This window comes from Dryobates pubescens, chromosome 1 (assembly GCF_014839835.1).
Source record: "Dryobates pubescens isolate bDryPub1 chromosome 1, bDryPub1.pri, whole genome shotgun sequence".
NCBI classification, from domain to species: domain Eukaryota; kingdom Metazoa; phylum Chordata; class Aves; order Piciformes; family Picidae; genus Dryobates; species Dryobates pubescens.
Genome location: NC_071612.1, coordinates 64,492,603 through 64,515,665, shown reverse-complemented (window position 1 = coordinate 64,515,665; position 23,063 = coordinate 64,492,603). Strand labels below are relative to the sequence as shown.

At 57.3% G+C, this 23,063-nt stretch overlaps 1 protein-coding gene across 3 annotated transcripts in view; it reads left to right on the top strand.

Annotated features, from left to right (window-relative positions):
• The window catches only part of CACNA2D2 (calcium voltage-gated channel auxiliary subunit alpha2delta 2), a 239,611-nt gene that overhangs the window by 211,341 nt on the left and 5,207 nt on the right, over nucleotides 1–23,063 (top strand). For 2 of the 3 annotated variants that reach the window (XM_054167423.1, XM_054167436.1), the window contains 20 exons: nucleotides 350–488; nucleotides 4,862–4,993; nucleotides 5,247–5,304; nucleotides 8,888–8,938; nucleotides 9,110–9,209; nucleotides 9,955–10,113; nucleotides 10,609–10,716; nucleotides 11,397–11,475; nucleotides 11,657–11,706; nucleotides 12,479–12,568; nucleotides 12,785–12,853; nucleotides 13,272–13,346; nucleotides 13,805–13,879; nucleotides 14,043–14,114; nucleotides 14,410–14,481; nucleotides 14,659–14,720; nucleotides 16,753–16,829; nucleotides 18,049–18,069; nucleotides 20,453–20,513; nucleotides 22,904–23,001. In XM_054167423.1, the coding sequence (XP_054023398.1) occupies nucleotides 350–488; nucleotides 4,862–4,993; nucleotides 5,247–5,304; nucleotides 8,888–8,938; nucleotides 9,110–9,209; nucleotides 9,955–10,113; nucleotides 10,609–10,716; nucleotides 11,397–11,475; nucleotides 11,657–11,706; nucleotides 12,479–12,568; nucleotides 12,785–12,853; nucleotides 13,272–13,346; nucleotides 13,805–13,879; nucleotides 14,043–14,114; nucleotides 14,410–14,481; nucleotides 14,659–14,720; nucleotides 16,753–16,829; nucleotides 18,049–18,069; nucleotides 20,453–20,513; nucleotides 22,904–23,001 (1,648 nt within the window). The remainder of the gene's footprint in view (nucleotides 1–349; nucleotides 489–4,861; nucleotides 4,994–5,246; nucleotides 5,305–8,887; nucleotides 8,939–9,109; nucleotides 9,210–9,954; nucleotides 10,114–10,608; nucleotides 10,717–11,396; nucleotides 11,476–11,656; nucleotides 11,707–12,478; nucleotides 12,569–12,784; nucleotides 12,854–13,271; nucleotides 13,347–13,804; nucleotides 13,880–14,042; nucleotides 14,115–14,409; nucleotides 14,482–14,658; nucleotides 14,721–16,752; nucleotides 16,830–18,048; nucleotides 18,070–20,452; nucleotides 20,514–22,903; nucleotides 23,002–23,063) is intronic. The other variant, XM_054167430.1, reaches the window with a different exon arrangement.

Genomic DNA, 23,063 nt, shown 5'->3' with positions numbered 1-23,063 from the left:
AATTTGTTCTTTGATAGTTGCCTTTTGCTGCTAATTGATTTTCAAGGCTTTTTTTTTTTTCCAGTTTGGGTCTCTTTTTGTGTGTGTGTGTGGGGGGGGGATTTAGTACCTGCCACGCTACTGAAGCCAGAAGTGTAACCACTGCGTGCCTTTGTGCCCACCCACTCCTGGCACCTGCTCCCCTGTGTCACTGGGGCTGGCACGGGCTGAGGGCCAAATCCAACCGAGGGCTGGCATTGCCAATTTCTGCAGGGGCACATTTGGTGGTGGGCTTTGGGCGGTGGCATTCTGGGTGTGCATCCAGGGCTGGCACCCCTGGGTGATTGCATGTGCTTTGATCCTTCCCCAGGATGATCCCGATGGAGAAGAAATCGAGAGGGAGAAGTCCAACTCCTTGAAGCTGGAGTTCACTGATGATGACAACTTCAAGACCAAGGTTAACTATTCGTATGCTGCTGTGCAGATCCCCACGGACATCTACAAAGGCTGTGAGTGCCCCTCCTTACCCACTCCACTCTGCTCTGTGCCACCAGGCTGGGCTTAGTCTCCACCTTTCCTGCTGAGGTTGCCACAAACCTGAGGACCATCACCCTGGGGCACCCTACCAAGAAGAGGCAGAGTCACTGTGTCAGGACAGAGGTGACAATGTGTCTCTCCCTAGGGACCTTCAGCATAGGCCAAAGAGGCAAATCAGGGGATAGAGGTTGTTAGGAAGGGATGGAGAGCAAAGGAGAAATGTTTTTTATGGCACAGGGTAGATGCTGGCTGTACCCACACAGCTGTGATCCACTCTGCAGAAGAGCTCAGCAAGGCTGAGGAGGTTCAAAGCAGGTGCTGGAGATGATCAGAAGGATGCAGCAGCTCTGTGAAGGAGCAATTAGAGGTGGCAACTCCCTGCTCATAGAAGGGAGAGAGACAGAGCTGGGCAGCGAGAGAGGGAAAAACAGAGATGCTTCCTCACTGGTTTTGGGCTGCTTGGGGCTGAGGGTATGAAAGGAGAGAAAAAGCAGCTGAAACCCTGCAGGAAGGCTGTTGAGGGCAATGACAGGACAGCATGATGCCACCCTGGCTGCATGCAGGGGGTATCAGTCCAAGGAACACGCTGCTCCATAAAGAGGGACTGGGTTGGTGGGCAAGCCCAAGTACAGGCAGGGAGGTATGGACAGATGGATGGATGGATGGAGGGAATAGGATGTGCCACACCGTTCCTGCCAGGAGGCATCACAGTCCCTGAGCTTCCAGAGCACTCTCCTACCTCACCTTGTGGCAGTGGCACATGGCGACAGTAGGTCTCCATTTCCCTCTAGTGGCTGCTCTGCACCAAGCTGGAGACCACTCCCAGTTGGAGATCATCCTCCAGTATCTGTGGGCCACATACTGCAACCAGCCCCAGCTGTTGGGGAGCACTCCTCCTCTCCCTGCACCACATAGGGCACCATGGTCTCTACACCCCCTTGTCTTGGTGTCACTGGCCAAGGGCTCTTGGGTGATGACAGTGGTGGCAGGGGCTGAGCTCGCAGTCCTGTTCCGGGTGGCAGTTTCCCAGTAGACAGGCTGGTTACCAGCAGAGCTGTGCTCAGAGCCACATCCATGTGATGATTTCATTGTGGCAGCAGCAGTGGATTAGAAATTTGCAATTAGTTTTATTATCCTGCTAGCACAGGGCGGGCAGCTAATGAAGCACATCATGCGAACGGGGTGGGCTGCGCGGGGGGGAAGTCTTTATTACCCCTCAGCCCTGCTGGCCAGCCAGCGCCACGGCTGGTGCCCTGCCCTGGCCACATAAATCACCCTGCTCAGCCACGGGACAGGAGCAAATTGGAGATCAGCGTGCTCCAGGGACTCACAGCTGCCCTGAGAGAGGGATGGTGGAGAGGGGATGGGTGATGTGGGGGTCCCAGTGTGGGGACACCCTCCCAAACCTCCTTCCCAATCAGGGAAAGGGCTTGCAGCCATGGATGCAGCAGTGTGTGGGCACAGGGATCAGACCGCGTCCAGCCACACCAGCGTGCTCCAAAAAGCCAGGGTGCAGGACGGGGTGCTCAGCTGCTGCACCCTGGAGAGCGAGTCTGGGGTGCGGGCACAGGGCCACCTGTGTGCCCTTTCCTTCTGGGAACACTGAGATGTGGGGCTCATCCCCCCGGCGCTGCAGGCGGGGAGCATCTCCCCTGTGGGACCCAGCAGAGAGGCACTATCGCTGCCTGGCACGCTAATTAAAGCAGCACAGAGACACCCTCCACCGTCACCCCTCGCTACACACACAAATTACATCCTATATGTGTTTTATTTACTGTGCCACTTTTAATTACATCTGCAAGCACTCGCTGGCAGGGTGGGGCTGGGCTCCCCCTGATGGGGATGGGGATGAGATGGGGACAGGGACAGGGATGTCATTGGAGTGGGCTGGCAGCTCTAGCCTTGGATGTGCTGGAGCGTGTCCAGAGTGGGGCCACGAGGATGATCAGAGGGCTGGAGCACCTCTCCTATGAGGACAGACTGAGGGAGTTGGGGCTGTTCAGTCTGGAGAAGAGAAGGCTCCGAGGAGATGTTATTGTGGCCTTCCAGGATCCGCAGGGGGCCTACAAGAAAGCTGGTGAAGGACTTTTTAGTGTGTCAGGTAATTATAGGACTAGGGGGAATGGGAAAAAAATAGAAATGGGTGGATTCAGGTTGGATGTTAGGAAGAAGTGCTTCCCCATGAGGGTGGTGAGACATGGGAACAGATTTACCCAGGGAGGTGGTAGAAGCCGTATCCTTGGAGGTTTTTAAGTCCAGGGATGTGGCTCTGAGCAACCTGATCTAGTTGAGGTGTCCCTGCCCATGGCAGGGGGGGTGGAACTAGGTGATCCTTGAGGTCCCTTCCAACCCTAATAATTCTATGATTCTATGACAACAGCAGAAGAGAAGCTGTGCTCTGTCTGATGGGCAGTAGCTCATCACTGCACATGGGGAGAGTCTCAGGGCTGTGTCTGTGCTCTGGGAGGGTATAAAGGCTGCATTCCTGCACAAGGAGGGCATAAGGGCTGCGTTGCTCACATGCAGTGATGATGTAGGGGCTGCACTGATGAGCAGGGATGGTTGTTGGGACTGCATTCCCGTGAAGGGGTGGCATGGGGCCTGTGTATGTTCACAGGGATGGTTTAGAGGTTGTATTTGTTCACAGGGATGGTTTGAGAGGGTGCAGAAGGAAGGCATAAGGATTGTGTTAGTGTGCATGGTGCAGAGGAAAGGTATAGGAGCTGCATTAGTGCACAGAGAGGAGATAGAGGCTATGTTCATGTTCAGGAAGGGTATAGGGGCAGCATTTGTTTGCAGGGACCGTAGAGGGCTTGTCTTTGTTCACAGGGGTGATGTGGGGGCTACATTGATGCACAGGGAAGATACAGGGGCTGCATTCGTTCTCAGGGATGATACGGGGGCTCTGTTTGTGCTTGAGGATGGTGCATGGGCCGTGTTTGTGTGCAGGGAGGGTGCAGGAGCTGTATTCAGCATAAGCCTGGCATGGCTGATAGACCTCAAGGGGCTCATGGTGTAGCACTGACAGGGCTGGTGGGGACATGTTGGTGGCTAGGACAGTGCACGGCCAAGGCTGGCAGCACTGTCTGGGGCTGCTTCTGGCAGGCAGGAGCCTGGCAGCCCGCTCCCAACCCCTTCTCCCAGGAAAAACGATGTCCTGTGACAGAGCCAGACAAGAAATCATCCTAAGTGCCCAGAAAACAGCGATCTGTGCAGGCACAGCACTGAGAAATGGCTGGGGATGGAGTAAATCATGGTTTGAAGGCACAGCTGTCTGTGGGAAGGAGAAATCTTCTTCAGTGGTGCTGGGAAGTAGGGATCCAGGATTCACCCTGGCTGGTGTCTGTCTACATCCCACCAGTGCCTTGCGGCTGTGGTGAAGGCTTGAACAGGTGATGACGGTGTTTTGAAGAGGGACAAGTGTGGGAGGAAGCCTTAGAAGAGCTAAATATACTCCTCAAATGCATGCTGTCTCCTCTGCAGCACAGCACTGGTTGTTCTACATAATGCCAAGGAGAGGGGCTAGTCCTGGGAGCACCCCAAAAATTGATTGAAGGTCCCCCAGGAGGAGCAGGTGCTGCCAGTTGCCTGCTCTTACCATCAGTAGCTTGGCTGGCTGCTCCACACTGTGGTCCTGAGGCAGGGTGTCAGGGGGTTCCCAGGTGTTATGGGTACCCTGAAGGGTCCTGTGAGCACCCAGAGGTCCTGCCACCCCGAGGCAGTGTCCCCACCATCTGGCTGGTCCTGTACCTACCTTGCTGCCCTCACACACACTCTACCAGCCCGCCTTGATTAATCACAGGCCGGGGCTGCCGGCAGCTTATCTTCTGCTTTAATAGCTGAATAATTGAAACTTGCTCTTTGCTGGCATCTGAATTGCTCCTGCGCCAGGTGCGAGGGCCAGCGGGAATGCGGAGCGGGGCCCACGGGGACACAACCCCTTGGTTTCCCAGCTGGTGGCTGTCCCCAGGGAGCAGGACTGGCACAGTGCCAGGAGGAGTGAGCAGTTTTGCTGGGAAGGGGGCGAACTAGCAAGCCAGCTGTCTTTGGTGGTGGTTTGTCCCTGCCCCAGCACCAGGGGATGATGAGCACTCAGAGGAAGGAGCCCTGGAGGGTGGCTTGGATCTCTGGGAACAAAGGACAGCAGGCTGAAGGTGGAGCCCCATGGGAGCGAGGGAGACAGGGTGATGCAGGAGCGGCTGCAAAACCCTTCTGGGCTACTCCTTGGGAAGGGGCAGAGGGGACATAACCTTTCTCTTCCTGCTGCCACCACGGGGGTGCTGTGGTCCTCATCACCTCCCAGCTCTGCTGCTCCCCCACACCCACCCAGCTCTGTCTCCCACAGCCACCGTTATCCTCAATGAGCTAAACTGGACGCAGGCACTGGAGGACGTCTTCATCGAGAACCGGAAGGAGGATCCCTCCCTGCTCTGGCAGGTGTTTGGCAGTGCCACTGGCGTCACCCGCTACTACCCTGGTGCGTGGTGAGGGGTGGCGGGGGGTGGTTGCCCAGAGAAGAGGCTGGCCAAGGGCAGCCCAGGCCCTTCTCACAAGGAAATGCAGGCAAGCACACACCGGTGCTGGCACGGGCGGCACCTGGCACACTTACTGTGCCAAAGCCTGTTGGTGTGAGTTCCCAGATAGAGCCTTCAACCCCCTCAGCCCTAGGCATCCCTCTGCCCTGTAGCTTGTGTCCCCCTCCTTGCTCACCACCTGCCTTCCCCCCACAGCCACTCCATGGAGGGCCCCCAACAAGATCGACCTCTACGATGTGCGCAGACGGCCCTGGTAAGGAGGTGCTGGGTGGGGAGACGGGGGGTGTCTCTTTGCCAGCCCTTCCTGGCCAGGAGCAGCCAGCTCCCTTCTCTTTTCATCTCACACATGGCAGACATTGGTAAATGGGCGCAGTATCATGGGCAGGGAGCTCTCAGCTCCCCTCTTCCTGTGAAGGAAAGTGGAATGGGGAGATAAATCCTTGGATACAGATCAGACATGGAGAGCTGCCCCTCACCTTGCTCGCTGGCATTCAGTCCCAGCCAACATTCTCATCCAAATGGGAAAACAACTGGCTCAGAAACTGTGAGCCAGGAGGATGGAGAAAGGAGTGAGCAAGCAGCACCTGGCTGTGGTTAAGCGATAGCTGCAAGCAGCCATTTCACCACACACCCAGTGAGCTGGGATTGAAATCACTTCCCACTGGCCCACCTAGACCCACTGGCTTGGCAGTGCTAATTCTCATTCTGTCCATGGGGCTGGGGGAGCTGTGGCCCCACCCTGACTGTGGTCACTGCCTAAATATGTAGGTATATTGAGGAGAGGAGAAAGAGGGTACCAGGGAAAGTGATGGAGCAGATTATCCTGGCGGCAATAACTGCACCTGAAGGATGGCCAAGGGCTCAGGTCCAGCCAACATGGATTTAGGAAGGGCAGGTCCTGCCTCACCAACCTGATCTCCTTCTATGATCAGGTGACTGCCTGGTGGATGTGGGGCAAGCTGTGGATGTGGTCTACCTGGACTTCAGCAAGGCCTTTGACACCGTCCCCCACAGCAAACTGCTGGCTAAGCTGTCAGCTCGTGGCTTGGACCACAACACTCTGTGCTGGGTTAGGAACTGGCTGGAGGGCCGGGCCCAGAGAGTGGTGGTGAATGGTGCCACATCCAGCTGGCGGCCAGGCACCAGTGGCATCCCCCAGGGATCAGTGCTGGGCCCCATCCTCTTTAACATCTTCATTGATGATATGGATGAGGGGGTTGAGTCAGTCATCAGCAAGTTTGCAGACGACACCAAGCTGGGAGCAGATGTTGGTTAGTTAGAGGGCAGAAGGGCTCTGCAGAGGGACCTTGACCGACTGGACAGATGGGCAGAGTCCAACAGGATGGCATTCAACAAGTCCAAGTGCCAGGTGCTGCACTTTGGCCACAAAAACCCCATGCAGAGCTACAGGCTGGGGTCAGAGTGGCTGGAGAGCTGCCAAACAGAGAGGGACCTGGGGGTGCTGATTGACACCCGCCTAAACATGAGCCAGCAGTGTGCCCAGGTGGCCAAGAGGGCCAATGGCATCCTGGCCTGCATTAGGAATGGTGTGGCCAGCAGGAGCAGGGAGGTCATTGTGCCCCTGGACTCTGCATTGGTTAGGCCACACCTTGAGTCCTGTGTCCAGTTCTGGGCCCCTCAGTTTAGGAAGGACATCGAGACACTTCAAGGTGTCCAGAGAAAGGCAACAAGGCTGGGGAGAGGCCTTGAGCACAGCCCTGTGAGGAGAGGCTGAGGGAGCTGGGGTTGTTTAGCCTGGAGAAGAGGAGGCTCAGGGGAGACCTCATTGCTCTCTACAACTACCTGAAGGGTGGTTGTAGTCAGGAAGGGGTTGGTCTCTTCTCTCTAGCAACCAGCACCAGAACAAGGGGACACAGTCTCAAGCTGTGCCAGGGGAGGTTTAGACTCGAGGTGAGGAGAAAGTTCTTCACTGAGCGAGTCATTCGTCATTGGGATGTGCTGCCCAGGGAGGTGGTGGAGTCACCATCCCTGGAGGTGTTCAAGAGGGGACTGGATGTGACACTTGGTGCCATGGTTTAGTCATGAGGTCTGTGGTGACAGGTTGGACTTGATGATCTTTGAGGTCTCTTCCAACCTTGGTGATACTGTGATACTGTGATGTGCTCAGGGAGCCCTATGTCCCTGGGAAGCACCCGCTGCCCATCCCCCTGCCTGCACTAGGAGCCACTCCTTCTTGTCAGCTAATTAGTGGCCCTGCTACTATGGTTAATTGTCTTTGGTTGCTCCACATTAATTATTAACTAGTCTCCATCATGGCAGACATGTGGGTCACTGGGAGAGGGGGACTGACAGGCCATTTCAGGGGGACTGCTGGTGTGTATAGGAGCTACCAAGCCCTGCTAACCCAGCTTCCTGCTCATTAGCCAGGCTGGCCACCTGCTTGCCCACCCAGCCACAGAGAAGCCTCAGCATCCTTTGTGCTGGGAGACAACAGAGCCCCTTCAGGATCCTCTCCTGCCCTGGCACTGTGGTCTGGTGGGGCACCCTGCTGCCAGCCCACCAGAGACCATGTCCTGCCCACAGCCTCAGCAGGGCCACCATTGCCACCTGGCCTGCCTCCCCCTCCCTTGATGAATGGCATCATTAACCACAGCCTTCTCCCGCCAAGCCAGGGTATTCATCTGAGCAGGGCAGCTGGAGATGGATGTGCTGACACAACCCATTACAGGCAGCATCTTAGTTGGGCTGCACACCATGCTGGCAGCCCAGTGCCAGGGAGTGGGGCAGACACCAAGCCCTCCTGCCTCAGCACTGCAGGCGGCTGCCTTCCCATCCTGCATCCCAGTTGGGGGTGTTGGGAAGATGTGGCCAGGGCTGCCCCACATAGTCACATCCTTTATCCCACAGCCCGCCTGGGCAATCACTTGTAATTAGGGAGCAACCAGGGACCTGGAATTAGCAATCAGAGCCTGCCCCTACCCCCAGTCCGCCCCAGTAATGGTGAGTAATTGATACTAATAACACACTAATTAATTTGCATCAGGCCTGATTCTGATTGACCTAATAATGAGGCTCCCGTGGCAGGATCAGGCCCCACACGGAGGCTGGGCTGTGCCTGGCCATTGCTGGGACAGGCACTCAGCACCACACCAGATCTGTCCCATGCAGGAAGGCACTGCTGAGCCAGGAGCAGGACTGGGTGCTGTGAGTGGAGAGGAAGGCTTCCCTAATTATTTTCGGGGGGTGGGGGGTAGGATTTACGTAGTATTATTATTTTCTCTCCTCGTAGCTAAACATAACCTCATCAGCCTGGCCTTTGAAGCTACCAGGGGGGTAAATAGCATCTTAATACGAATGTGTGTGTCAGCATAATCAGCGCGCAGGGAAGGGCCTGCGATGATGGAAGAGTTTAGCATTTAGAGCTCATTAGGCTGATACGGTACCGAGCGGTGGGTCGTGGCGGTCAGCCGTGCCGTGCCGTGCCGTGCCGTGCCGTGCCGTGCCGTGCCACATCCCCGCCTCACCCGCACCACCTCGCTCCTGTCCCCGGCACCGCGGAGGCACAGCCACTCCGTCACCCCAGCAAGCAGGCTGAGAAAAGAGATGGGTCAGGGCCAGCTCTCCCAGCTACATCCAGCTCTACACCTGGCACCACTCACTCCGTGTCCGGCCCCAGGCGCCTTCTCTCTGCCCTACAGTCCAACATCACGCGCGCCAACTACAGCAAGATGATCATGATGTTCATGATCATGATGCTCCCCAGCCGCCAGCACGGTGGCAGAGATTCAGTCTTGGTCTTCACCCAACAGAGCTGCAGTCCTCCCCCACCCCCCAAAATAAGTTAATGCTGCTGACCCCTCCCTGCACCCCCACAGGTACATCCAAGGTGCCTCGTCCCCAAAGGACATGGTCATCATCGTGGACGTGTGAGTATACGGGTGGTGGCTGTGGCTGGGCTAAGCCAGGACAGGACAGTGGCACAGCTTGCCAGGGTGCTACTGTCCTACTGATGGCTGCAGAAAGCTGCATGGGACAGCACTGGTGGGGAGCCCCATGCCCCTTTGCTGCCAAGGCCCCAGCACCCCTTTCTCTGCCAGGAGCGGCAGCGTGAGTGGCCTCACCCTCAAGCTGATGAAGACCTCAGTCTATGAGATGCTGGACACCCTCTCGGATGATGACTATGTCAACGTGGCCTCGGTGAGTGCTGCAAGGCAGGCAGCAGGGCTGTACCCCTGGGCAGTTCCCAGCTGCCCACAACAGGAGAGCTTTGCCCCCAGAGCCCCCTGACCAAGGGCTCTGCAAAGCCTTTTTTCTCTTAATCTGCACATAGCAAGGAAATGGTTCTGGGGGCTTGGCTGTACATGATGGTGAGCAAGAGCTGCCCCATCACAGGGTGTTTGGCAGAGATGTTCCTGGGATGATCCCAACCAGCCCAGTCTATCACCAGCCCAGTGACATCATGCCACCTGTGGCATTGCCACAGCCTATGACCTCATGCAATACAGTGGCTGTAAAACCTCATCTGTGCATGACTGGGCACCCAGCCCATGCAGGCCCTCCCCTGTCTGACCACAAGCACCCTGGCACTAATTAATGTGTCTGGCCCGGCCCCTTAGCTGGATGGCTGCTCCACTAATGAATGGGCCTCACTGCCAGCTAATGAAGCCCCAAGCACAGGCAGCACCTGCTCCAGAACAGCACAGTACAGTGTGCCTGCAGAAGCAAGGGTGCAGGCGAGCCCTGCACAGCCAGCACCCACTGCCAACACCAATGCTGGACAGTTCAGTGCAGGATTTGGCCCAAGCTAAGCTCTGGTCTTAGCATTGGCCATCCCTGGGGTATGGGATGTTCCAGCCACCTCCCACCGATGGAAGCTGAGCGTGGTGGGTCTGCTGGAGCCTCCATCTACCTTCGACTTGCTTCCCTCCCTTTCTCCTCCCAGTTCAACGAGAAGGCGAAGCCAGTGTCATGTTTCAAGCACCTGGTGCAGGCCAACATCCGGAACAAGAAGGTCTTTAAGGAGGATGTGCAGGGGATGGTGGCCAAGGGCACAACTGACTACAAGGCTGGCTTTGAGTATGCCTTCGACCAGCTGCAGAATGTGAGCTGGGGGCCAAGCTGTGGTGGGGGACAGAATGCACCTATGGGTGCTGAGGGCAGTGGGGGAGCTTCAAGCACCCAGATGCTGCACTACACTTCGGGCTTCAGTGTGCAGAGGACTCCTTGTCCTCCTCTGCCATGCTGGTGGGGACATCCCACCCTCTGCCACACCGGCACCAAGGTTTTGCTGGAGCCACTGCCCCTCTGGTTATTAGAAGTGAGCAGCACTAGATGGAGGGGACAGATCCAGCCAGACACTGCCAGAGGCCAAATAAAGGTGAATGTTGCTATTAGGTGCCCAGCAGCAGTAGCCACAACATCTTTTCCAAGCAGGCAGCATCCCTCCTCCTGCCCCTTCACCCCAGCCACCCTTCACCCCAGCAAGCAGGCTGAGAAAAGAGATGGGTCAGGGCCAGCTCTCCCAGCTACATCCAGCTCTACACCTGGCACCACTCACTCCATGTCCGGCCTCAGGCGCCTTCTCTCTGCCCTACAGTCCAACATCACACGTGCCAACTGCAACAAGATGATCATGATGTTCACAGATGGCGGCGAGGACCGCGTGCAGGACGTCTTTGAGAAGTACAACTGGCCCAATAAGACGGTGAGGGGCTGCAGGACTGTGTGCTGGGCTGGTTCTGCTTGCTGGGAAGGGAGATGGCTGCTCCAGCTCCATCACCAGCTTCTACCTCGTTTACCTCATCACCATCCACTCTCCCCAGCAGCCTGCTCCTGCCCTGGTAATAGGATGGCTGATGAGTGTTCTTTATAGCCGACTCCCACCTTGGTGAGTGGGAGGCATGGGGCCAGGCAGCCCACAGGCTTCTGAGGAGGGCATGGAGCTAGTGGGCTTCCTGAACATCAGCTTTGTGGGGAACACATCCCAAGCGTGGGGACAGGGCCACTGGCAGGCAGATGAACTGGCAAGAGAGCCCCATTGCCATCCACAACCTGGAGACTCATGGAAGAGGGGGCTCTGCAGGACCCTCAGAGAGCACATACCCCTCTGGTTACAGTGATGGCCCATTGCAAGGACCCCTGGGGTGGGTGGCTTGGGCCAACACAGTGACGCTGGAGGACAGGACTGTTTGGGGCTGGATGAGGAGAGAGGGGCTCCCTCGCTGCCTGCACAGCCGGCATTCACAGGAGTCGTCTGCCCACCTGTGCGTGGCCACATGGTCTATGGGCAGTGACGGACAATGCCACACTGCCCCTGGGGAGGTTGCCACCAACCAGATGTGGAAGACTGACTTGGGTGCTCCTTACTGACATGCTGTGCCACAGGTGCGGGTCTTCACCTTTTCTGTTGGGCAGCACAACTACGACGTGACCCCGCTGCAGTGGATGGCCTGCGCCAACAAAGGTGAGCGGGGCTGGCACCCGGGGAGCACGACAGTCTGTGGGGCGCTGGGCTCACCCCTGGCACAGCCGCTGGCACCAGTGCTCCAATGCATGCAGCTCCCAGCACGGTGGTGGCTGCAACCCTGGAGGGCAGGACAGACAGACAGACAGGTCTCCAGCTGTCTTTGTCTTTCTTTTCCAAGGTTACTACTTCGAAATTCCCTCCATTGGTGCTATCCGCATCAACACACAGGTACAGCGGGGCGTGGGCAGGCAGCGCTGCCCTCTGGGGGTGCCTTGAGTGGGGGTCAGAGTCAGGTAGCCCTGGCCCTGCTGCAAGGAGCCCAGAGGCTGGCAGCAAGTGTGGCAGCAAGCTGGGGAGCAGAGCTGAGCCCTCAGGCAGGCCTCATGCTGTTGAAACAAGTAATTCATCTTCTGCAGCTCCCCATGGACCTGCTGCCTTTTCAGTGACTAATTATGAAACGTCAGGCGTTAATCAGCGCAGAGCTGAGCCGAGCGCAGGCAGGGAGCAAACACGGGCAAGGAGCAGGCGCGGGCAGGACCAACCACAGCAGCACCCTGCTAGGCACAGCTAGACATGTCTGCCCCACACCCCATCCCACTACCCCTTTTCTGCCCTTCTTCTTAATTGTATGGACTCAAGATGACATGGTGGGCAGGTAATGGGGGTCTTTGAGCAGGCCAGCCCCTTGGGGCAAGGCTGGTATTGCGGCAGAGGGGCAACCTCCCACCCAGAGGTTTGCCTTAGCACAGTGAGGCAGGATAAGGGAAACTTGCCCCAGGAGAAGATCCCAAAAAGCCAGCAGTGGCAGCCAGGGAGACAGCAGTGGCGTGGTCCAGGCATGACAGAGTAAGCCCAGACCCAGGCATGTCTAGGACCTGGGTTCTCTGGCTGGCACTGCAATAATCTTTGAGACATGCATGGGGACAGCGGTGTCACCAGGTTGGAGCAGAGAAGCATCTGACTCCTATGTCATGCTTTCCCTCACTCTTTGTCCCTGCAGGAGTATCTGGACGTGCTAGGCAGACCCATGGTCCTGGCAGGGAACCGAGCCAAGCAGGTTCAGTGGACCAACGTCTACCAGGATGCCCTGGTAAGAAACCTCAGCCCCAGGGTGTGGGTGGGGAACACCAGCCCTGGGGTCCCACACAGACCCAGAGTGCAGGTGGAGACCCCAAGCCCCAGGGTCCCACAAAGCACATGCCCCCATCTCCCTTGCCGTGGGGGTGCCCCCATTCTTCTGACCACACCTAGCTCCGGGTCTTGAGGACAATGAGGAGCCATGGGATACCTTTCTGTGCTTGTGCAGGGGCTGGGCCTGGTGGTGACAGGCACACTGCCGGTGTTCAACTTAACGGAGGACAGCAGCGACAGGAAGGTAGGCAACTGTGGCTGCACCACCCCGACCGTAATGGGGCGATTGATGTGGGTCCCATTGGAGGGGTGAAGAGGGTGCCCTCGTGCTGGGTACATGCCTGGAGATGAGGGCAATAGCACCATGGGAGTGATGTTTGCTCTGCCCCCGCCCCCTGGGGTGACACTAGGGGAGACTGCTGTCCTTGGGACCCAAAATGGCATAGCGCTCTCAGTTCACTGGGGATAGCTGGGAGTGCAGTGTCCTGTGGAGAGATTCTGGGTAGCTGGCATATCTTTCCCTGTGCACCTGCGGCGTCTGGATCCGATCCACACATCCCTGGAGGAAGAAGAGGTCCACCCTCTGTTTCCCTGTTCCCATGCTGGTGGTGGCAAGTGACAGCCCTGCTCCCATCCACCTGCCTTCCTGCTTTCCCTTCCAGAACCAGCTCATCCTGGGTGTGATGGGGATCGACGTGGCTCTCAACGACATCAAGAGGCTGACGCCACGATACAACGTGCGTGGGGGTCCCTCTCCCTCCATCCCTTCCCTGTGCTGCCTGAGCCTGGCATGGAAGCTCTCTAGAGGATGCCCTGAGCTGCACCCCTATAGCACCCCCTGTGGCACTGGGGGTAACAGGGTGCAGAGACCATGACTGCAGGCAGGGACTGGGTCAGGTATCAGAGTGGGGTGATGCCCTGGGACCAGAGCAACGCCAAAACCCTTGCAGGGTGAGCTGGGAATAAACCTTACCTGGGGGTAAGGGGCAGGGCACAAAATCCAAAGCCAAGGTTAGAGATGCTGTTGGCCTGAGAATAGAAACAGATGGATAGAAAAGGCTGAGCCCCAGGGCTGGCATGGGGCAAACTGTCTGCAGAGGTGAGGGGCATCACACTGTTGCAGCACAGCATGGCACAGCATGGCACTGTGCAGAGCTGCTTGGCCAGCCTCATCACTCCTCCTGTCCTCTTGCAGCTGGGGGCAAACGGTTACGTCTTCGCCATCGACCTGAACGGCTATGTCCTGCTGCACCCCAACCTGCAACCCCAGGTGAGGAGGAGTCTGCTGGGGTGGCAGCAGCAGGGCTTGGTGGGACACATGGCTTCCTTAGGAGCTAACATGGGGTCCTTTGGAGCTAATTATGGGATGAGTTTGTCCAGACTGAGCAGTGTCTACAGGAGCCCTGAGTCCATCTCTTGCTTTCTGCCTGCAGATCATCAATTTCCGAGAGCCAGTGACGCTGGACTTCCTGGATGCTGAGCTGGAGGATGAGAACAAGGAGGAGGTGGGCAGACCCAGGGGCAGCTTTTAGGGTAGAGGCTCTCCCCCAACCCCAGTCTGCAGTTGCAAAGGACACTCAGCCCCTCCAGCCTGCCCTGGGAAGCACCTTATCATGAGGGCCCCAGCACAGCTCCTACAGGGTCACAGAGGAGAGAGGAGCTGTGTCACTGTCCTCTGAGTCCCCCAGGGCTGCTCACCCCTCACCCCAGAACCCTGTGGTTCCCCAGTGGCACCCCCACTGGAATGGGTGCCATGGGTACATAGCTGAGGGCTCTCAGTTACCTCCTCCATGTCCCCAGATCCGGAGAAGCATGATTGATGGGAACGACGGGCAGAGGTTCATCAAGACTCTCATCAAGTCCCTGGATGAGGTAACACTGCAGGGGAAGGGGGTCATGGCCAAAACTGGCAGCATGCTGAGCACCCATCTCCGGTGGCAGGCAGAAAGGAGCTGTGTCTGGCACTGGGCTCAGAGCTGTGGTCCTGTGTCTCTGCACTGGCAGAGTCCTGGCACCACCCAGGCCTGACTGGCTCCCTCTGACCCACAGCTATACATCGATGAGGTGTTCAGGACCTACACGTGGGCACCCATCAAAAGCACCAACTACAGGTGAGCAGCACTGCTGGCATACCCACACTCACCCAGCATTGGCCAGACCCACACCAGCACAGAGCTGTGGTCTTGTACCTTCAGCTCTGGAGGTCCCTGAGGCCACCAGGAGCATGTACCATAGGCTGTTGCGTTGCAAACATCCCCATCACATCATTGCATGCAGCCAGCAATGCCTGAGAGAGCACTCCCAGAAGTGCTGCCCGCCAGTACTCAGCACTGGAGAGCCAGGCCACAGTCCCCAGGGCAGGACAGACATGTCTGTAAGGTGTCAGATGAGTGATATCCCTCTCACCACCTGCCTGCACAGCCCTGGCCTTGCACAGGTCTCTGCCTGTTCTAGGGTGGGTGACATGTGCCCATCCTGCAGCACAGTGGCTTCAGAAGCAGAGGACAGCAAAGCTTCCTCCACATTTATCATCCAGTTTGCACCAGTTTGGACCAGCAGATGTGTAAAAAAGACCCTGGTATCATCATCTTCATGCTGACTTCATCCTGTGAGGTGCCAATGTAGTCCAACTACCACCCAGAGTATCCTACTCCTCACCACCCTGCTCAGCAGGGTCCGGCAAGGATCACAACCACCTCCCAGCGCTGCCAGGTGTCCTCTGCACAGCCCTGGTCCTGTCCTCCGTGGTGGCACCCCTCCTGAGCTAAGCAGTACTGTTGAGGAGGGGACAGTGACACAGGCTGGCATCATAGGTTGAAGTGTAGGGTGACAGGTGCTGCCATGCCTCTGCACTGAAGCAGGGATGTTCCCTGGAGTCCCCTGGGGCACAGAAAAAAGCCACCGTCCTCTTCTTGCCACCTGTACTTTGGGGTACCAACATCTCTGCCCTTTGTGCTGCTGCACCACCACCTCTGCCATGCTTTTTGAAGTGCCTCTGTGTGTGCTGGTGTGCCCAGTCTGTGCTGTCAGGCACAGAGAGGACTGGAGGGGTGGCTTGTAGGACAGATCCAGGGCCTGGTGGCTGAGGTGCAGGTGCAACATCTGATGAGAATCAGAAATGTGGTCCTCACCCATTGGTGCTCTTTTATCCTGTGCAGCACCTAATGCAGACACTGTCAATGAAGGCCACCAGCCACTGCAGCCAGCACCCAGGAGCCCAACTCACTCTCTCAATGTGTCCCATGGGTTTGGCTGCCCCACCAACACATTCTACTACCTCCTTTCCCACTCCCATCCCACAGCTTGTGTGTCAAACTCCTAGCTGGTGAATTACTCTTCCTGGCTCAGTGGTAGCTGGTGCCTGTGCAATGGTTGTCATCGGTTTCTCCTCACTGGGAAGGGTTTGTCCCTTCTAGGATTGTGTCTCTTCCCACCTTCCTCCCTTACAGGGATGCTGTGTCCCTCTTCTATGTGTATCTCCCTTGATTCCTGCCCACCTCAGACCTGGCTGGACAGGCTTACCACATCCTGTGCTCCAGGGTACTCCCAGCGTGGCTGTAGGTGCTACTGGGATGACCCTAGCTGTTCTGGGAATGGCACTGGGTGCCCTTGGAACAAACCTGGGTGTCACCAGGATGGCCATGTGTGACCAAGTACCCCTGGGTACTCTGGGGAAGAACCTAAGTGCCCTGGAATGGCAGTGGATGCATTGGTGATGACTCTAGGTGCCACCAAAATGGCCCTGTGTGCCCATGAAGGACCCTTGGTGCTCTGAGGATGGTTCTGGTTGCTCCAAGGGTGCTTGGCCTTGGGTGCTTCAAGATGACTCTGGGTGCTGTGGTGATGACCCTTGGGTGCTCTTGGGACAATTCTGATGTGTGAGTGCCACCACTATGACCCTAGGTGTTTTAAGAATGATCCTGGATGCCCCATTATGACCCTGAGTGCTCTAAGGACAGCCCTGGGTGGCCCCCAGGACAGCACAGGGTGCAGTCTCTGAAGAGGAGGAGGCAGCATACCTGCCGCCTGTCATTGGCCAGGGCCAGGTGCTGCCAAGGCACGCCAGGAAGGGGCTGGGGGCCAGCCACAGGCTCTGGGTGGGTGTAAAGCCTTACACCGCCTGTCTGCTCTCCCCCTCCGCAGCCTGGGGCTGGTTCTGCCTCCCTACAGCACCTACTACATCCAGGCCAACTTGAGTGACCAGATCCTGCAAGTGAAGTGTAAGTAGCCCCTGGCTTTCCCAGCCATGCTCTCCCCCTCCTGCTCACCCCCATGCCAGCCCACAGCTGTCGGGGAGAAACACAAAGCAAAAACCCCTGCAAAAAGATAGGGCTTGCTCTGAAAGGCAAAACCCAAGACCAAGTAAAAACAGGAGAGGCATGAGTAGAGGTGAAGGCACAGAGGGAAAGCGAGCTGCCTGCCTGGGGTGTCCCGGGGTGCCAGGGTTTGGTCCATACTCTTTGCACCCCAAAAGCTGAGCCCCAGGCTGCAGCAGGAGCTGCCAGTGCAGGCAGGGGCTGCCCTGCTGCCCACTGGCCTCCGGGGATGAGGGGTGACGCTGGAGCAGCCAGTTAGTTTGCGAGCCTGGGAAAGTTTGCATGGATCTCTTGGGTTTCCTTTGGTTTATTATGATTCTTTGGTTTCAGTTTAAGCCATTTATTCTTTTTATGAGTTCAGTTTCAGTTGGTTTTGGTTTTCATTTGGAATTAATCTGTGTACGTGTGTGTTAGCCTGGCCCTCCCCTTTCTCTCTCTTTCTCTCTCCCCTGACCCCCCCAGCATTTTTCCCACTGCAGGTCCATGCTGCTCCTGGGGACCCTCTCCCCTGTGGGAGAACTGGACCCTTCCCCTCTCCCCTCTGGTTCCCCCTGTTTCTCCCCCTCGGCCGCCCCAGCGGCTTGACCCCAGATCCAGCCCTGCTGACCCTTCCATCCACAGGCAGGAGTGCCATGTCCTGTGGGGACAAGGCCAGGCTGTCCCCATCCCTGGGAGGGGGGATCCCTCTGTCCTCCCCAGCCCTGCCCGCCGTGCCGTGCATGCCCCCTTACTCAGTGAGGACATTTCGATATCAAGACTGTTGCAACTGTTTGCTACTGACTCTCATTTTCTGTTGGAGTATTGAATATATATCTATATATATTTCTCTAGTTTTATCTTGGCATTGGTTTTTATTCTTATTTCACCATGGCCTTTTCTTTTCCTTCCATTACTGGGTTTTGGTTTTTTTGGTTTATTCTTTCTTCTTCTTTTTTTCATGTCGTGTTTTGCAAGAGGTTTCCTTTTGGTATGATTATGATACACAATATTTTTATTCAAACAACAATTGAATAAAATATTGTTTGTGCCCCCTTCCCCCTTTCCACCCAACCCCCTTTTTTTTTGTTTGTCGTTTTTTTGTTTGTTGTTTTTCTTGCTTTCTCTCTATGGTGGATTCACACAGTACCAAACATCAAAATGAAGGGCAAGTATTTTCAGTCTCAGACCACTCACCTTCACCACCCTGTCCCCTGCCCCGTGTCCAGTCCCCTCCCCAGCCCCCTGCTTGCCCATCTCCCTGCCCGTTTGCCACGCCAAACCTGCAAACCACCACTGACTCGTCCCTCCCCTCTCCTCTTCCTTCTCCTCCTCCTCCTTCTCCTCCTCCTCCTCCTTCTCCTCCTCCTCTCCCTCAGTTCCCCCTTTATTTGAAAGCAACATGTCTTGTTCTGTCCATGAGAGCTTTGTCACGACAGTCCCCCACTCCCTCCCCGCACATCGCTCCCAAACCCAGTTTGGTATCGTTGGAGAGCTGGTCTCGTATGAAAATGACATTTTTTATCCACAAGGTTTTTGGTAGTTAGTTTAATACCCTGCTCTTCCTCCCTGCTCCCACCTCTTCTTGCTCTTCCCTGCTCGCCTCCTTCAGCTCCTTCTTCCCTGACCCAGCTCCTCCGCTTCCTCCTCCCCAAGACAACTCAACCTGAAAGGGATAGGGCTGTGCAGGGAGCAGGGGCCTGTAGAGTGGTTGCCCAAAGGTGGCAGGGACAGGGAGCAAATGGGGGACCCAGTCCCCTGCCACCATCACCCACTGGGATAGGCTTTTTTGGGGAAGCTCCCCAACCAGAAGCCCTTGGTGGAGGTGGGGATGGGACCACCCCAGGACAATGCCACCCCACTGCACAGGGGACGGTGAGCCTGGGGATGTGGGGTGGCTGAGCCCCGGGGTGCCGCGCTGCCTGCCCCCACAGCTGCTTTGTGGCCGTCCCCACTGCCACAAGGCCCAGCACAGCATGAAGCCCCTGGCAGCCAGTGTCCCGGTGCCATCCATGACTGAGCAGCCAAATTTGAGCCCAGAGTTCCGCCAAGACAGCAGGGGGGTGCTGGAGCTAGTACTCCTCCTGCAGTGGAACAGGACATCATTTATTATTTATCACCCATGTGACCCCGAGCAGGATCATGCCTGGCCACTTACCAGAGCAGGAGGGGTCTCACAGCTCCAACACAGCCCCAGGATGGGCTAGGAAATGCCCCAGCATGCATGGTCCCGGGGAACCCACTGTCACGCTCCCTCTTGCACGCGCCCTGAACGACACCCTGCACGCAGCACCCGCCGGCGGCCTACCCGGCAGCACCCGAGTCCTGGCACGGGCAGGGGGACAGCTGCAGGGGGCATGGCAGCGCAGGGGGATACAGGGTGGGGGGACAGGGCCAGTGGGCAGGACAGCAGGACAGCAGGACAGTGGAAGTGTCACCCTCAGCCCTGTTCTATCAGCTTTGAGTTGCCTCCTCCCAGCGCCCTTGCGATGGCAATGCTGATGGACCAAGTACGAGTGTTTTGTACTCCTTTTCTCCTCCTTCTTTTCCTCCTCTTCCCCTCATCGGCTTCTACCCAGCCCGTGCCTACAGCCCTCGGAGAGCAACAGTCCAACCTCTGGCTGTGCCATGCAATGCACTGGGGGCCAGTGGGAGGGCAAGGGGGTGGTGGTGCCTGCCGTGGGAGACTCGCAGACCCAGAATGTCTCCGTAGCACCCTCCCCATTCACCCTCTAACCCAGCTCACACGCACGAGCTGAACCCCGCATCCACCACCCCTCTGCCAGGAGGTCCCTGAGAAGCACTCCAAACTCTGCTGGGCTGCGATCCCCCTTAAAGCGGAGCAAAGTGCCAGGCGAGTGTGAGCCCCTGTCCCGCTGGGATCCCACCGCTCCGGGGGGGAGGGGAGCCAGCAGCGCCCGGCGGCACATTGCACGGCACTTTGCTGGGCAGGGAGCCTCTGGTTGGACTGTCCTCAGCAAGGTTCCCCGTTTGGCCATGTTGATGCCTGAAAACTCCTTTTATTTTTTACTTTCTTTTATTTTATCTTGTTTCATTTTATTTTTTCTCCTGATAACCGAGTATTTTGGTGATCCTCCTCTGGCCAGGAGCACAGCATGTGGTTCCCTGCCCTCGTCCAGCACTTTCCACACACCACCACCCCCAAGAGAGAGACGCCCCCACACCCTCCCAAACATGCATATATATACATGTGTGCGCATATATATATGTGTGTGTGTCTCTGTGTGTCCCTGCGTACACGCCTCCAGCTGCGCGTACGCGCCCGCCCGCCTCCAGTCCAGCACCGAGCAAATTCGAGCCGAGATGGGCAAACCTCTCCCAATTTGGCTGTAACTTTCCTTCCCGTGCGGTGCCAGCAACAGCAGAACGGCCTTTTCCTTCCTCTCTTGTTCCCAAGAGCAACAAATGACTTTTTGGTTTTTTTCTGTCGTTGTTGTTGTTCCCTCCCCTCTCTGTCCGTCTCTCTCCCTCCTGGCCCCCGGCGCCCCTGTCCTCGCTCCCCGCCGGATAACCTTCCCTTTCTGTTGCAGATTTTGAATACCTGCTGCCCAACAGCTTTGAGTCGGAGGGACATGTGTTCATTGCTCCCAGGTAGCTTTGCGTGTGCGCTTGCCGAGGTGTGCATCCACCCCCGGCTCCGCTGCCGAGCCCTCGCCATCGGCCCTCATCACCGCCTCATCGTGCCTTGTCCCCTCTCCCCGTCCCCTCTCACCCTGTGTGTCGTGTGCCCGCTCGGCCTTGGCGGACTGCCGCCGGGACCCCGGCCTCGCTCTGCCACCCGGTTGCATCCAGCACGGTATATATGCACCTGCCCGGCGCGGCGGCTGTGCGTGCATATATAGCTATAGTTTCTGAAAATGCCCCCCTGCGAGCGAGCCGGGGGCGGCGCTGGCATCATACAGTCGCGCTGGCTGCGGGGTGGTGAGGAGAAGGAAGGACAGCTTCTGGCTCAAATTCGGGATGCCCGGGGTGGTACGGGGAGGCTGACGGCTACAGACTGCCGACAGGGACTTGAAGACAGCGTGGTGTCCCTGGGCAAACCTACGTGTCCCCTCCCCTGGGACTGTGCCACTCAGTGTTGTCACTCAGCAGGGACAAAGGGCTGTCCCTCGGTGCGTTGTTAAGGGAGCCCTGTGTCTCCACCAGCATCCTGCAATTCCTGCTGCTGACCAGCTCTAATTAACATTGCCAGCAAATCACCCATGTGCTTACCTGCCATTGTTGCAGCTAAAAGCCCTGATAGGAGAGGGTTCATCCTTGCAGTTCTTGAGGACTGCAGAAGGTTGAAGCCACAGCGCAGCCACACTTGTGCCACCTGCGATACCCCCTACCCTCCCTGTCTACAGCAGCCGTTGTCCCCTTATACCAGTTCTGAGTAAAGCAGCCCAAAACGTGCAGTTACTGTGCAGCCCCAGCATTTTGGGGGGCACTTGTTCTCTGGGTGATGCCCAGGGCAGCAGGGGTGAGGTCTGGAAAACACAGGACCCAGGGCAGAATATTGGTGAGAAACAGAAAAACCCTGGGATTAAAATGTTGGCCTGTAACTGTGTTGGGGGGAGTAAATACGGAGGTGATGTCCAAGCCCAAGACCCAGGGAGTGGGTCTGCCCCCTGACTGCTCCCCAACAGCTCCCCAGCTTCCCTGCTCAGGCTGCAGTGATGGGGCCAGTGACCAGCGTGGGGCTCCGTGGCCAGTACAGCCAGAGAAAAAAGGGGGAGGCTGAACACTGACGTGAGCCCTTTGGTGCCCCTGGAGGCAGCTCTCTTGGTTCCCTCCCTCCACTGGGTGCCGGTGTGGTGTGAGTGGGGAGGACTTTGTGGGGGCAGGGGCCTGGCACCCAGGGCGACTGTATGATCTTGTCAGCACTGCCGTGCCCACGGGCCACTGGAGATTTTCAGAAACCATATATCCCCTGTCCCCCGTGGGTGTGTGAGTTCCTGTATCTGTGCGTGTTGGTGTAGATACTTAGGTGGCTGCTCCCCACAAGCAGGGGAGGGGGGGCCAGGCCAGGGTGGCCAGGGTACCCCAACTTTTTCAGCTGCCTCATGGACATGCTCCCTGCCACCATCTGCTCCTGTATCTGTCCTTTTAATGAGGTTTTTGGCAGAGTCAGGAGCTTGGCATAGGGGACATGAGCAGGGGAAACCCTGAACCCACGTGCACTCCTGCAGCCACATCTGAGGCTGGGAGGCTCTCAGTACCCTAGGGTGGCACTAACCTGTGCCATCCCACTAGAATCTTGTGTGACCGATGGGGTCATGGCTGTTCGCAGCATCAGCAGGGTCAAGGCTCTGCACTTAGGGTAGTCCCAGTCCAGAAAGGGGATACAGCACTCTACACAGTGCTCACCCCAGGAGGGGCTCAGGGCCAGCCATGCCCACCTCCACTGGCTGGACCACACCCAGCATCTAACTGTCTACACAAAGGGTACAGATATGGCTGCCAAGTGCCTGTGTGGTGCCACCAGCACAGCCATAGGGGCTCCCAAGCCAAAGCCCTGCTCGCACCCACAGTGGAGCCCCCACTCCCCAGGGGAGGGCAGGATGGGCATGGCGGCACCTGCCTGGTCACACAGGTAAGTATGATAGCAGAGGTGGCCAGTCCCACCAATAGCCCAACCAGTACGGAGAGAGATGGGCTCTAGGTTGTACCACTCAGGGCAAACTGGGATCCATCAACCTTGGCTCTGGAAGAGGTGACAGTACCTCTGTGCCTGTGGCAGTGACAGACCCAGTGGCTGGCATGACAGCCAAGGCAGCAGCACTGCAAGCAGCAGAGGCTGGGTAGTCTGCCAAGATGGCCCAGAGCCAGCTGCCCCAGCAGGGTGACACTGGCAGAAGTGGTGGCACATGACCACTACCATCCCCTGGCAAGCCCAGGTGCTGGCAGCGCAGCCAGCACCTGCCCCTCCATCCCCGGGGGAGAACTGACCTTGCCTTTTCCATCCTCGTGAACGACAAACCTTGTCCCCCAAATCCCAGAGAGTATTGCAAAGACCTCGACTTGTCGGATAACAACACCGAGTTCCTGGAAAACTTTATTGCCCTCATGGAAAAGGTGACCCCAGACTCCAAGCAGTGTGAGTAGCTGGGAGCGACTGGGGAGGGGGCTGGCAGCAGGGTTGCGGGGGATGAGGGGATG